The sequence below is a fragment of the Peromyscus maniculatus genome, chromosome 8, assembly GCF_049852395.1.
Source record: "Peromyscus maniculatus bairdii isolate BWxNUB_F1_BW_parent chromosome 8, HU_Pman_BW_mat_3.1, whole genome shotgun sequence".
Lineage (NCBI taxonomy): Eukaryota > Metazoa > Chordata > Mammalia > Rodentia > Cricetidae > Peromyscus > Peromyscus maniculatus.
Window position 1 is genome coordinate 91,303,180 of NC_134859.1, and position 13,634 is coordinate 91,316,813.

The following is a 13,634-nucleotide window of genomic DNA, read 5'->3' on the forward strand; positions in this document are numbered from 1 at the left end:
CTTGCTCTTTGCACCCACCCAGGTTCCATCCCAGGCATTCACACGATAACTCACAGCCATCTGTAACTTCAGTTCCAGGAGATCCAATGCCCTCTTCTGATCTCTGCAGGCACCAGGCACATCCTTGGTGCACATGTATACATGCAAACAAAACACTCTCAGACATAAAGATAAACAAATCTAAACAAACTTTTTAAACTTGAACTCCCGTTCCTATAAGCCCAAGCCCTGAGTTCTGGGCTTACGGGCATAGGCCACCATTCCTGGTGTTATGGATTGCCAAGACTCGAACCCAAGGCTTCATGCATGCTAGGCAAGCATTCTATCAGCTGGGCTGCACCCCTAGCTTGTGGGTCATTTATAATGACTAGAAATGGATTGGCTTTTGGTTCTGCAAGCTGAGACATCCAAGGTTGAGGGCTAGCATCTTGCAAAGGCCTTCCTCCTGTGTCGTCTCATGACAGAGGGCAAAGAAAGAGAAAGCAGATGGGCCTCACATCCTCTTAGAAGGAACCAGATCCTGCAGCGAGGTACCCACTCTGCTGGGAGGCCCCGCCTCCAGCAGCTCTGTACTGGGCACCATGTTTCCAGCACTTAACCTTTCATATTCATATCAGAGCAGCTGCCATGTCTCGGGTGTCTCTGGCACTCTCTCCATGACATTGCCATCCCTGAAGCTGTCTTGGTGTTCTGGTCCTTGGATTGCATCAGGCCCTTGAGGTGTGAGGCAGGTGGAACCCAGAGCTTGACCCAGCTGGATCTCTGGCCCCTGAGGCATTGGGCTTTGTTTTTTCCATTCCAGACTTTCATGAAGAAAAACCCTCTTGAGCTGCACTCTCTCTGCTGAAGCCCCTCCACCAAGATCTTGGACCCAGCAGAGATGAGAGCCCCCCCCCCCCCCCCCGAGAGTGCCTTTCCCCTAATCCCTGCTTGTTCTCCTCATAACCCTAAGAGTAGAAGGAGAAGAGGACCCTACAAGCCAGGCTGGCCCAGGGTCTGATTGCTAACTGTACAGCTTGGATCAATTGTGTGGCCTTTCCAACCAAAAAACGAGAGGGCAGAGGCCAGTCTCAGTGACATCACTGAGGATTATGGTCTGGGACCCAGCATACAGTAGGTGCTTAGTAATGACTTCTCTCAAAACTACCCAGCTGCACCCCGATGAGCAAGTGGAGCAGCCAGGGGCGGGGCTCTGACAGAAGAGGCCAGCAAGCCCTTCTTCCCTCTCCCTCCTGGTCCAGAGAGAAGGCTGGGGCATGGCAGCAGCTCAGCACCACAGATGTTGTTATTACCCAGGGGCTTCTCAGCATGGATGTGTGGAAAATTTAATAAAAGAGAATCAAGTGCTGATTCCAGACAGGCTTTGCCATGTGCATGCCTGTCTGGAGCCTCTGGTCGGATCCTGGCATCTGCCAAAGGCCCTTAGAGACCCTTGGCATTTGAAGGGCAGAATGGACCCCTCCCCTTGCTTCCTGCCATCTCCACTCATGATCCTGGGGTCCTAGGGCTCCCGAGGCGTGAGCTGCTCATGTGATGTCCCGCCTTCCTGGAGCCTAGGAATGGGTGCCTGGGAGTTTTGCCTTGGGAATCTGCAGAGAGCTGGGCTGCTATGAAGTAAGGACTTGATTTGTAACATCAGTGTCTTGCCAAGCTGCTCGTGTAGATAGAGATGGTTTTTAAGCTGCAGTTGGTAATCCTGAACAAGCCATTATACCTCTGAGTTTCTTTTTCCACAAAGGAAGCTACGGATGCATTTGCAGCTTTTTCCACAGTCACTTTGAAGCTTTAGGGTGAGGAAAACTCTGGGTGTGAGGCTTTCACACGTGTGCCAGTAGCTTCGGTTGTGTACTCATAATTGAATAATTAAGAAAGCCAGGGGCCAGAGAGATGGCTCGGTGGGTAAAGGTGCCACTGAGTGTGACAAACTGAGTTTAATCTCCAGGATCGCCTGGTAAAATGAGAGGCCTGGCTTGTGCAAGTTGTCCCTAACTTCCACACACCAGCCATGACACAAATGGCCATCCTCATGCTCACACACACACACACACACACACACACACACACACACACACACACACACATTGAATAAATAAATGTAATTGAGCTGGACAGTGGTGGCGCACACCTTTAGTCCCAGCACTTGGGAGGCAGAGGCAGGCACATCTCCATGAGTTCGAGGTCAGCCTACACTACAGAGTGAGTTCCAAGAAAGACTCCAAAGCTACACAGAGAAACCCTGTCTCAAATAAATAAATAAATAAATAAATAAATAAATAAATAAATGTAATTAAAATGTTTTTTAAAAATTATGAATGGCTGAGGATGTAGTTCATAGTAGGCAGAGCATTTGCCTAGCCTGCTCAAGGCCCTGGGTTCAATTTCTGCTATCCAGAAAGAGGGGAGGAAATCTAAGAAGGGAGAGAATGAAGAGAGATTGTTGACTTGGGGCAGCCCCTGGGCCAGGCAAGGAGTAGGGAAAGGCTCTGGGAATGAAGAATGTATGTTCTTTCTTTCAGGGGTATGTGTACGGTACATGCATGTGTTCATATATAGACACATGGGGGAAACACATCCATGAGTACCTATGGAGGTCAGAGGCGGATGTAGGGTGTTTTCTACCTTATTATTATTTTTTTTTTTGAGACGGGGGTCTCTTCACTAAGCCTGAAGCTGACAGTGTCACTGGGATAGCAGGCCAGGACCCCAGGGATCCAGCTTCTCTGATACCCTGTTGAGATTCCAGATCCCCACAGTCACACTTGGCTTTCATGTGGGTGCCAGGGATCCAAACCCAGGTCCTGGCGCAGCCAGACTCAGGTGTGACCAGGAAGATGGGGATTCAGTTCAGAAGTGAATGAGGGATGGAACCTCGGAGTCTCTGCACCCACCACAGCCGTGGTGTCAGGACAGAATGAGGCACGAGCATCTGCGAGCACAGGCGTCTGTGGGTGGGTGGGTACAGTGTTTGTTAAGTTGACCCTGTGTGGCATGGGTGCAGCTTCGATTCCTGTCTATCTAACTGCATGGCATGGCAGACAGACTGGCCCAAGTGGATGGTGCTACTCCAAGGCGGCACATGGATCACAGGGTCACTCTGGAGCAGGGCAAACCCTCTGACTATTTCCCACTCTTCCCCCCAACACCCCTCCCTGGTGCTGTCCTCACGGAGCTGTTTTGTTCAATGGGGTGCAGAGGTGTGGGTGTGCAGGAGCCTCAACTCTGACTCTCTCTCCTGCCTCAGAAGAAGAGCAAAGTGCACTACCACATTGCCGTCATCATCAACTACCTGGGCCACTGCATCTCCCTGGTGGCCCTCCTGGTGGCCTTTGTCCTCTTTCTGCGTCTCAGGTGAGAAGGCCCAGGCACTGCTTCCTGTTAGTCCCTGGGCCCCTGAGCATGTGCGGCTGAGGCAGAGAAGATACAGGCGTAGCTCCAGCATGAGGGTGCTGACAAAGGGGGTAACTGCCTCCCGCTTGAGTACAAGGGAATAGCGAGCATCTGCGGGAATCTTGGGTCTCTTAGGACTCTGGCAGTCATATCTGTCCTGCTGCTGGAGGATGCAGAGTAAGGAACAAAGCCCAGGCTCACCCATGTTACCAACTCCTAAAGCTGGTCCTCATCCCTTTTGGGGTTACTGGGCAGGTAGATCCTTGCCGGTGAGAGTTCCACAGAGTGATATCCCTGTCTCAAGGTCAAATGTGTCATGGCCCAAGTGGTAGGAAAAAGCTGGGCGTGGGTGGGACCAGGAACTGAAAGTCAAGAGGGGCTTACTGTTGGAGATCTCTTCTTTTTGCTAGCCCCTCTGCCTCTCAATCCTGCAGTGTGGAGAACAAAGGGGAACCCCTGACCACACCAGGCTCTGCCAGGAGTGGATATCTTGGTGGCCCCAGATAGGAAAGGCCCTGTGGAGCTCAGGCCAACCAGTCAGCCCCACTCACTCCAGGCTTTAGTCCCTCCGTCTTGCGTCTGGGCTGGAGGGATGCCGACACCCGTCCTCATCCTCCCCGCCCTCCCTGTTGCTGTTACCACCTGCCCTCTCCCGCTGCCCCAGGAGCATCCGGTGCCTGAGAAACATCATCCACTGGAACCTCATCTCGGCTTTCATCCTGCGCAACGCCACGTGGTTTGTGGTCCAGCTCACCATGAGCCCCGAGGTCCACCAGAGCAATGTGGTGCGTCCCAGCTAGGGAGACAGAAAAGTCCAAGCCTGGGTCAGAGGGGCTAGAGTGGAGCTGCCCTGTAGAAGGGCCAGGCCTGGGTACCCACAGAACAAGGACCCCAAAGAGCCTGAGGGTGGGGCGCTGTCCCTGACCACCCCCAAGCTCATTGTCATCTCTGGTTGGGACAGGGATGGTGCAGGTTGGTGACAGCTGCCTACAACTACTTCCACGTCACCAACTTCTTCTGGATGTTTGGCGAGGGCTGCTACCTGCACACGGCCATTGTACTCACGTACTCCACCGACCGTCTGCGCAAGTGGATGTTCATCTGCATTGGCTGGGGTGAGCTGGGCCAGCCCTGCCCCTGAGTCTCCTCACCAAGGACATGGGCTGTCCGGGTCAGGAGGGTGGTGTGTGCACCCTTCTTAGGCGTGAGAGTAGTGGGATCCCCATGAAGGAAACATCGGAACTCAACTCCCAGAAATCCCTGCTCGGCTATAGTTCCTGGGCTGTCCTGGGGTCTTCCATCCAAGTTTCAACCACAGCCCCTCTCTCCCTCAGGTGTACCTTTCCCCATCATCGTGGCATGGGCCATCGGGAAGCTGTACTACGACAATGAAAAGTAAGTCACTTGCGAGATCAGAGCCTAGCTCTTCAGCGTGCCCCCCAGGGAACTTTGGCTGTTGTCTGTCCTATAAAGACAGTGGCTTCTGCGTCAACAAAGGCAGAGCTGAGCACTGGCCTCAATTCAAGGGTCCTTTCCAGTGCTCTGCCAAAGGTGCAGCCAGACAGCCAGGGTCTCAGCCTGTCACCTGTCTGGAGTTTGAAGGAGAGCAAGACCAAAAGTCAGGCAGCCCAGGGTCTGAACTGTGCCATCACTGAGTAGCTATGTGACCTTGGGGCTGTCACAGCAGGCCTCCGTTTCCTCATCTGTGAAATGGGCATCTTCATTCTAGCTACTATCCCAAAGCTGTAGTGAGGAAGAAGTGCATCCGTGCACACTCAAGCACATAGAATCGTGCCTGGTACCCAGGAAATGCCACACAGATGCTTGTTACTATCAAGGCGTGTTTTACAACAAGATTGTGTGCGTTTAATGGAAACTGGTCCAGGTGATTTCAAAGACTCTTCCAGCTCCTCTCTGAAGCCTTGGGTTGTTAGTAAAGCAGACTCGTGCATTCCCAGTCCACCCTGAAGTCACAGCTTGCACGTGTGGGAATTCCCAGCTGCCCCTCACAAGAATCATATGGGAAGACCTAGAAAGTTCTGCACCTTAGAGCTCCATGCTGTGGGCCTGAGGTGTGGTCTGGGTAACAGGGTGGTTCCAGTGTGAAGCTAAGATTGAGAACTTCATAGAATGACGGAGAAGGTGAGAGGAGCCGGGCAAAGCAGAAGCCAGCCCCTGTGGCCCATAAGCATGTCCGGATCCCAGCTGGCTGACTGATTGACTCGGGGTTCACAGTGGCAGGCCCTCCTCTCCCCGCACTGGGCTGCACCAGAAGTCTGGAAGAGTGTCATCCACATTTGTGAAAGGGTTCCTTCTGCCTCAGGCTGGAGCGTTTGCGCAGCGGCAGGGTAGGCGGCAGGCTGCAGGAAGCCAGTTCACCGAAGTGGGGGTGGGGTGTTCCCGGGGATCCTCTTGGGAATTCCTGGATGGGGGTGCCTGTGCTTTGTAGGATGCGAAAATGTGAGTGCAAGAGATGGGGGTGAGGGAGGGGGAAGAGAAGAAAGGAAGAGAGAGGCAGGGAAAGCCCAATTACTTCCCTTCCCACCCTGGAGCAGAAAGGGTGCCAGCTAACAAGAAAGTTAGGTCTGAGCAGCCCTGAAGCCCCATCTGGTGGACAGATGCAGGCAGTGCCACGGAAGGATTCTGGGCGTGTGAACATGGGAGCAGGGGGAGGTTGAGCAGAGGCCTCAGTTTGGAGCCCACAAACAGTGGTGTATGACCTGAGTAGTGTTAAACAAACTTGTTACAGCCAGAGGGTCGCATATACAAACTTCACATTCTAGTTTGCAGAAGCATCCATTGCATCCATAAGGACACAGGACTTCCGATTTGCCGTCCCCACCTACTCCCCCAGCTTGCTAACGGGCAGCTCAGGAGACTACAAAGCAGCCCTGCCTCTTGCCATAGATGTTGGCTGTGGCATCTCTCCTGCACAGGCTGCTCTCCAATGGAGTCCGACAGAAATTTCTAGCTGTTAGTAACCACTTGGGTGGAAGGGCAGTGAGCATGTTAGCCACACCCACTCCCAGAGTCCCTCGGTGGGCGCCGGAGATGGCAGGGCTAAGGCCAAGCTCCAGGCTGTTTCTGGCTTGATGTTTTGAGAGTTCTTTCCCTGAGAAATACAAACAGCTACCCCTTCCCTGTAGGGGTCCAACGACAAACTCAAATGCAATTCACAGAAGTCCAGCTGGGAAAACCAGTGAATTTACTGGGATCACTTACAGGGCATAGGTGAAGGGTTATTTTTAAGAGCATTGGTGACCTCAAAGTAGCCACGCCACTAAAAAGTTTCCCCACAGCATGGGTAATGACTTCCTATAGCCACATAAATGGAGTCTCACCTCCAGTTAACTCTATAAACTCTAGCACCTCCTAAGACATAAGGCTATATGCAGTTAGGGCAAAAATTATCGACAATGGGCCTAAACGTACAGGAAGAAATGGCTGGAATCTCAGGCAAGGGTCCATTGACCCTCCCTCCCTACTTCCCCTCCCTATGAGGGAATGGCAACAGTTGGTCCCATCTTGAGGGTCCTTTACGAATAGTCACAACGACATGGATGAGGGTGATGGCTGTTCAGGGGCCTTTTTCACAGGCCCTCCCTCCACAGAGCTTGTTCCAACTTCACATCCCACAGCAGAGGGTACCATCCACTTTGCAGATAGATAGGACCACATCCCACAGCAGAGGGTACCATCCACTTTACAGATAGGACCACATCCCACAGCAGAGGGTACCATCCACTTTGCAGATAAGATCACATCCCACAGCAGAGGGTATCATCCACTTTGCAGATAGGATCACTGAGGCACTGAAGCAGAGTCCGCTGGCTTGGATTTCTTAGAAATTGGGGTGCCCTTTCCTGGCTAGTGGCATTGATCCTGCTCTGGTCAAGCACTGCCCTGTGGCACTGCCCAAGCACTATGCCACTGGAAGGGCCCTGCTGACCCCTCCCTTCCCTTTCCTTCTGTGGTCTTCTAGGTGCTGGTTTGGCAAACGTCCTGGAGTGTACACTGATTACATCTACCAGGGCCCCATGATCCTGGTCCTGCTGGTAAGAGCCTGGGGAGGTAGCAGGAGACAAGCCACCATGGGGAGGGACAATCTGGATAGAAAGGACCCTCTACTAGGTGGCCACCGAGGGGAACCTGGGCCAGGAATTTTAAGTGTTAGGGAGAGAAGGACCGAAGAAGAGGAAGTGGGAGAGGGAGCGAGAAGAGGGGCAGGGTGAGTGACTGCAGAGAAACACCAAGAGCAGAGCTGAGAGGACTGAGGGCCTGGCCCGCCGACCCCCACCCACCTCCATTTCCTGCATGTGTCCCTGCCACATGTCCCCATCCCTGCCACCCATCCTCACTCCTGCTGGTATGCTCCAATTACAGATCAACTTTATCTTTCTCTTCAACATTGTCCGCATCCTCATGACCAAACTCCGGGCATCCACCACGTCTGAGACTATTCAGTACAGGTACCTGGCTCCCCAGGGGTACTTCCGAGGTACCAGCCTCCTCTGAACCAGCTCTCTTCCAAGCCAGTCAGTCAACCCAGAAACTGCAGCTCCACCTTCTTAGACACCCCAGAGACCATCTCCCAAACCCATCACTCTCCCCAGAGCTAGCGGGCTCACCCCTCCTGGGTAGCCTGTGACTCTTGCCTCTGTTCCACCCTAGGAAAGCAGTGAAGGCCACTCTGGTGCTGCTGCCCCTCCTGGGCATCACCTACATGTTGTTCTTTGTCAACCCTGGGGAGGATGAGGTCTCCAGGGTCGTCTTCATCTACTTCAACTCTTTTCTGGAGTCCTTTCAGGTACCTGCATTCTCCCTGAGCTCCCTGAGCTCCCTGAGCTCTCTCCTCTGGCTCTGGGAGAACCTATTTGCACCTATAAGAGTGAGGATTCTTCTGGCAGAGGCCTGGAGGATCGGGGGGCTGGAGCAACCTGGGCTGGTCAGACCCCACTCACCTCTGACTCCCCTCTTCCCCTCAGGGCTTCTTCGTGTCTGTGTTTTACTGTTTTCTGAACAGTGAGGTAAGAACCTAAGGCCAGGGCTGAGACTACCAAGACCGGAAACTGTCCCCTCATGTCTCTTCTGCCCTGGGCTCCCTTCCCTCCCTCTTCCCAGGTCCCATGGGTTGCTGCAGGGAACTTTGAGAAGTCCCTGTCCCTGTTGATCTGCATCTGTGAGGACAGCCCCCCTTCTGACTTTAGGCATGGCATGGGAGGTGGCTAGAAGATAGGGTCTCTGTCTTTGGAGGAGTTGGGAAGGGTAGGGGTTCTGTATTGGCAAGGCCAGATGGCACCTTTGTTAGACTAGAAAAAGGTGTCCCTTCCTCACTTGAGAAAACTGACTCGACAAACAGCAAACTAACAGTAGTAATTACGTGAATTATACAGATCCTGTCGTGACACCTGGTAGCTGCTTGTAGCAACCGAGAGGATGCTGGGCTGGGGGCGGGGGTGTCCTGAGCCTGAGCTCTGATGTCACCTGTCATCCTGTGCCCACAGGTCCGCTCTGCTATCCGGAAGAGGTGGCATCGGTGGCAGGACAGGCACTCGATCAGAGCCCGAGTGGCCCGCGCCATGTCCATCCCCACCTCCCCCACCAGAGTCAGCTTCCACAGCATCAAGCAGTCCACAGCAGTGTGAGCCGCAGGCCACAGAGCAGCCCCCAGTCCTGAGGCTGGGGGAATAATGCAAGCTCCCTGGCGAGCCTGTCTGCAGAGGCAGCCGGCCTTCCCACTCCTACCCCTGGGCTGCAGACCTGAACGCCTGCCCAGCTGTAGACGATGGCTCATAGCATTGGGCTGGGCCCACAGCATCTGGCTCCCTGCTGCCCATTCTTCTCGGAGAGCGGAAATGGAGACCAGACCGGGGGCTAGAAACCCTGAAGCAGGTTAATGGGCCCTGTGAAAGCTGTCTTTCCCCAAAGCAGCTCACCGAAGATCTTTAGTCTTCAGCAGCTGTGGGGAGGCCACTTGCTACCCCAGGGCATCATGGGAAACTCTCTCCTGTGATTGTGAAGCCTCTGAATCTTGGCGATGCCTTTGGATGCTACCGAGAACCAATGTCACACGGTCCAGTCAGGGGACCTGGAGATAGCGGTAGAAATCTGGCGGCGTCATCAGATAGCACTCCACTACCCTAGAAGCCACTCCTGAGCCACCAGAATGTCATCAGCACCATGGCACTGCCACCGGAAAGCCCTGCTTTGCTGCCTTGCACCCTTAGACGTTTACTATTCTGTGGGCCAATCCAGCTTTCTGCCACTTACCCACTGACAACAACAGTCCCCTCGCCCTGAAATCCTACCACCTCTTGCCTCTGGGTGTCTTCTGATTTGTGAGAAGGTGGGGGTTGGGAAGGGGACTGAGTTGCCCGTGAGGGACAATCAAGTGGCCCCAGCCTTTAAGGCAGTAGTGTCCCCTGGGTGCCCAGGCCACTAGTTTTGTTGGCTGGCCTCTGGAACACGCTCACAGGCTGAGTGAAGCAAGAAGGGCCCTGTGCTCAAGTGCCCTGAGCCAGGACAGGTGGCTCCTGGGACAACTAACTGGCAGACCCCTTACTCCCAGGCATGGAATGGCCCAGCTGTCACTGTGTCACAGGGCTGAGGCGCTGCAGCAGGACCGAGGTGGGGGGTTGTGATATAAATAATATTTATCTTTTCAACTACCTTTGTGAAGGTTTGCACTCTGCTGGGGCTGGGAGTGAGCCATAGGGGTCCTCTGAGAAGTAGACATCAGGGACTACTGCGTAGCATGAAGCCTGATCCCACTCACACCATCCAGGATGAGCCCGAGGGCTGGAGGCAGGGTATGGACTCCAGACATGAAGATATGGGTGTGATCAAGAATGCTTACCTAGTAAGAAACAGCTCTTGCCGGGTGGTGGTGGCGCACACCTTTAATCCCAGCACTCGGGAGGCAGAGCCAGGTGGATCTCTGTGAGCTCGAGGCCAGCCTGGTCTACAGAGCAAGATCCAGGACAGGCACCAAAACTACACAGAGAAACCTTGTCTCGGAAAACAAAACAAAACAGTTCTTGGTGAGGAGGCTTCCCAAAAGCAGACATGGAGATGTGGTTGCCAGGGCAATCCCAAGGCAGGACCGGAGGTGGGGAAGGCCAAGCACGGAGAGAAAGGGAAAGGTCGGGCGGCATACATGCACCGTGGCAGGTGGCTGGAGCTTTGGCTTGCTGAGGAGCCTGGAGCACGAGGCAAGGGAGCTGAGTTGGGATATTTATCCACCAACTCCTGCCACTCATTGTTCACTGATTTGAGCTGCTCCCAAGGGACATGCGTTTCCCTGCACTGGCTACCTCCATGTGATCGCAGAGTTGTCCGGGGCAGCACGCTGCAGGCCTCTAGAAGCCAGCATGTTGTACCTTGTAAGCACAGAGACTGGTGGAATTCCCATGAGGGTCCCAGTGCCACCTGGGACATGCCTCTGTGTCTCTGGCCAGGGAGGAAGGTCACCTATGCATGCACACACATGCACACAATTGCATTCGAGGGTACGTGGCATGAAATGCCAGGAGCAGACTGAGATGGCTGTGGCTGGAGAGATCCATACCTCCTGCTGTGCCAAGGGGATTGATAGAGGAGGGGGTGTATTCTTCAAGGACACATGGAGTGAGTGCCCTCCCTGCCGATTACCCAAACAGAAGTGTGCCCTCAAGTGGAGGTGGGCATGGGAGGCCCAGAGAACACCCAGACAGCCATGAGCTGAAGGCTTCTACATCAATTTGGGAGTATGGGGTGGCCTAGGGAGGGCAAAGGACAGCCCTGCCAGATGACCGCAGGGACCTAAAGTGGCTGAAAGTCAAATAGTCACACTGAGATGGTTCTCCACTCTTGTCTTTCAACCTGAGCAGAAGAGGGAGAGAGCAAGGTGTCATTCAATGTGGCAGCATGGGCCTGTGTCCTAAGGAAACCGGGGCCTGCTGTCTCGGAGAAGCTGGTGTGCCTGAGCGAGCAGGGGCGGGTTGAGATGAGGGACGGGCCTCCTGTCCAGAGGCTGTAAGAGGAGGCTGCCTGGGGATAAGTAGGAACACTAAGCAGTGAGTAGCTTCAGGCAGTGTCTGGGCAGGCCCCTCAGTGGACATCAGGGGCCATTCTGCTCCGAGGTTGGGGGGGGGGATCTTCCTCTGGCTGTGAGTGGATTGACCCACGCCACTATGTGGAAGGGCCGAACAGTTGCCAACTGGAGTCACAGGGCCCTCTTCGGCCCCAGGATGGATCTGTCCCTCATGTCCGAAAGAACGCTTTTCCATATCACACCCAGGGAACACAGTCTCCTGAGAGCCACCCTCTTGCAAAAGATCTCACTTCTCCTGCGGTTCTCTTGGTGGACACAGAGCAGCAGGGGGAGAAGCGCTCTCTTCCTGAGGGCAAAACAGTCCCCACTCAGGGATTCTGGTTCCCCAAGCCTCTGTGCTGAAGAGGCATTTGCCTTAGGACTAAGATAGGAACAGCCAGATCAAGGTAAACTGCCTTCTGAAGAGGGAGGGGAAAGGGTTTAGGATTCAGATAGTCAACCTTACCTTAACCGGGTCCGCTGTAGGTTGCTTTATCATCTACCAAATCTATTCTAACATGTTCTCCAATCCTTAACTCAGTGGGGAATCAGCCCATTCTGCAGCAGAGGAAACCAAGACTGGGGATGGAAGGCTTGGCTGCACATCGGGGATCTTCCCTTTCTGGAGTGCTCCAGCCTTGGCTTGGAAAGCCAAGACCCACACAGCAGCACTGGAGCCAAGGGACAGTGAGGTTGACATAGGGTCTCAGGCTGACCCCAACAGTGTGTCACATTGGCGTCATCAGTGGTACCATCAGTGCCAGGTCAGCTGGGGAAGAAGAAATTGAGGCTGTGTGCTCAGGGTCTCTCCTCTTCTCCACTCCACTCATCCCCTCCTTCAAGTGATGCTTCATGTCAAACCGTACAGCCCAGGTCACCAGAAGCCACTGTCAGCCTTGTGTTCCCCATCCAGGATCCACTCAGCCCCTGCAGAGGATTCCACTAGCCTCAAATCCATCTCCTCCAGGTCCACCCATGATTTCAAACTCACCGATTTGACCACGCTGGGCCCAACACGAGGAGGGAGCCTCTGCAGCCACCCTGATCCCAGCCCTGTCAGTGGACACCAGGCCTCAGTTGGGGGTCACACTCACTGCTCGTCATTCAACCCTATAAAGCAGCTGCTGCTCTCCCATTTAATGGGTGAGAAAAATGGAGCCCAGAGAGGATAAGAGGCCTTCCTGAGGGTACTCAGCAGTGACATGGCTGGATGAGAACCCAGGCAGCCTCAGGTGTTCCAGTATTCCACCACTTACCCGCAAGACCCCATTGCAAGGTGGCTCTCTATCTCCTCCCTTTGGGGACATTCTTCGGCTTCCCAGTCAGTTGACGAGTAGTACTCAGAGATGAGCTAGTGGAAAGAGCCTGCAAAATACAAGCCTCAGACTGCCCACCTCCCAGTGTCCCAGTCTGCCCTGGCTGCACATTCCAGCATGGCCTCCCAGTCTCCTGCTAACACACCAACCCTGTAGACCCTGGAGCTCAGGGTGGAGGAAGACCTGGACTGCGTGAGTTTTGCAAAGCTCTTCGCATTCAGGGAACAGTCGTGAGATGAGTTCCAGACCACTAGCCACTCCTCCTGTCTCTCTGTGGGGTTCTAGACAGACCCCCGAAGCCCAACCTCATTACCCATTGGACAAAGGCACAGGGCAGGGGCAGGGCCTTTTAGAGACCCAGAGAGGCTGAGGAATACCACAGACACCCAGCTAGGGTGGACAACATGGAAGTGTCCCTTCTTTAGCCTTCATTCCCAGGGTGATGGGGAGGACACAAATAGTGTCCAGGCCCAGATCTGCTCCAGCTGGAAAGGTGTGGGCCATTGAGCCAGGCCAGGAGAGGGTCTATGGCACCCGGTCCCTTCCCCACCTCCTAGAGTCCCTGCCCTAGGCTAAGACCCGCTGCCCCCATCTGCAGTCCTTGCTGCCTTGATTGGATGAAGATAAATATTCCAGCTGCCACCTAGACCTGGGTCCCCCTGGAAGGCAGACACTTTGTCCCAAACTACCTGGGGAGCCCCTGAGATCCCAGATCCTAGGTGAGGGTGGCAGTGGGGTTTTCAGGCAACATTGCCAATGCAGGAACTCACCCAGAAGGTTGTAACTGGAGGTCTTTAGAGGATTCTGCAGAAATAGAGCCTGGAGAGTAGCGGAGGTGGCAAGAGTCCCAGCTGCTCCTG

General features: G+C 54.2%; 1 protein-coding gene across 1 annotated transcript in view; it reads left to right on the top strand.

The window, feature by feature from the left end:
• Positions 1–10,054, top strand: part of Crhr1 (corticotropin releasing hormone receptor 1) — a 47,680-nt gene extending 37,626 nt beyond the window's left edge. The window contains exons 5-13 of the mRNA XM_006970547.3: positions 3,242–3,348; positions 4,052–4,172; positions 4,349–4,502; positions 4,722–4,782; positions 7,370–7,442; positions 7,771–7,856; positions 8,059–8,194; positions 8,373–8,414; positions 8,892–10,054. Coding sequence (XP_006970609.1) covers positions 3,242–3,348; positions 4,052–4,172; positions 4,349–4,502; positions 4,722–4,782; positions 7,370–7,442; positions 7,771–7,856; positions 8,059–8,194; positions 8,373–8,414; positions 8,892–9,032 — 921 coding nt within the window. The 3' untranslated portion in view covers positions 9,033–10,054. The remainder of the gene's footprint in view (positions 1–3,241; positions 3,349–4,051; positions 4,173–4,348; positions 4,503–4,721; positions 4,783–7,369; positions 7,443–7,770; positions 7,857–8,058; positions 8,195–8,372; positions 8,415–8,891) is intronic.
• Positions 10,055–13,634: the final 3,580 nt, after the last annotated feature.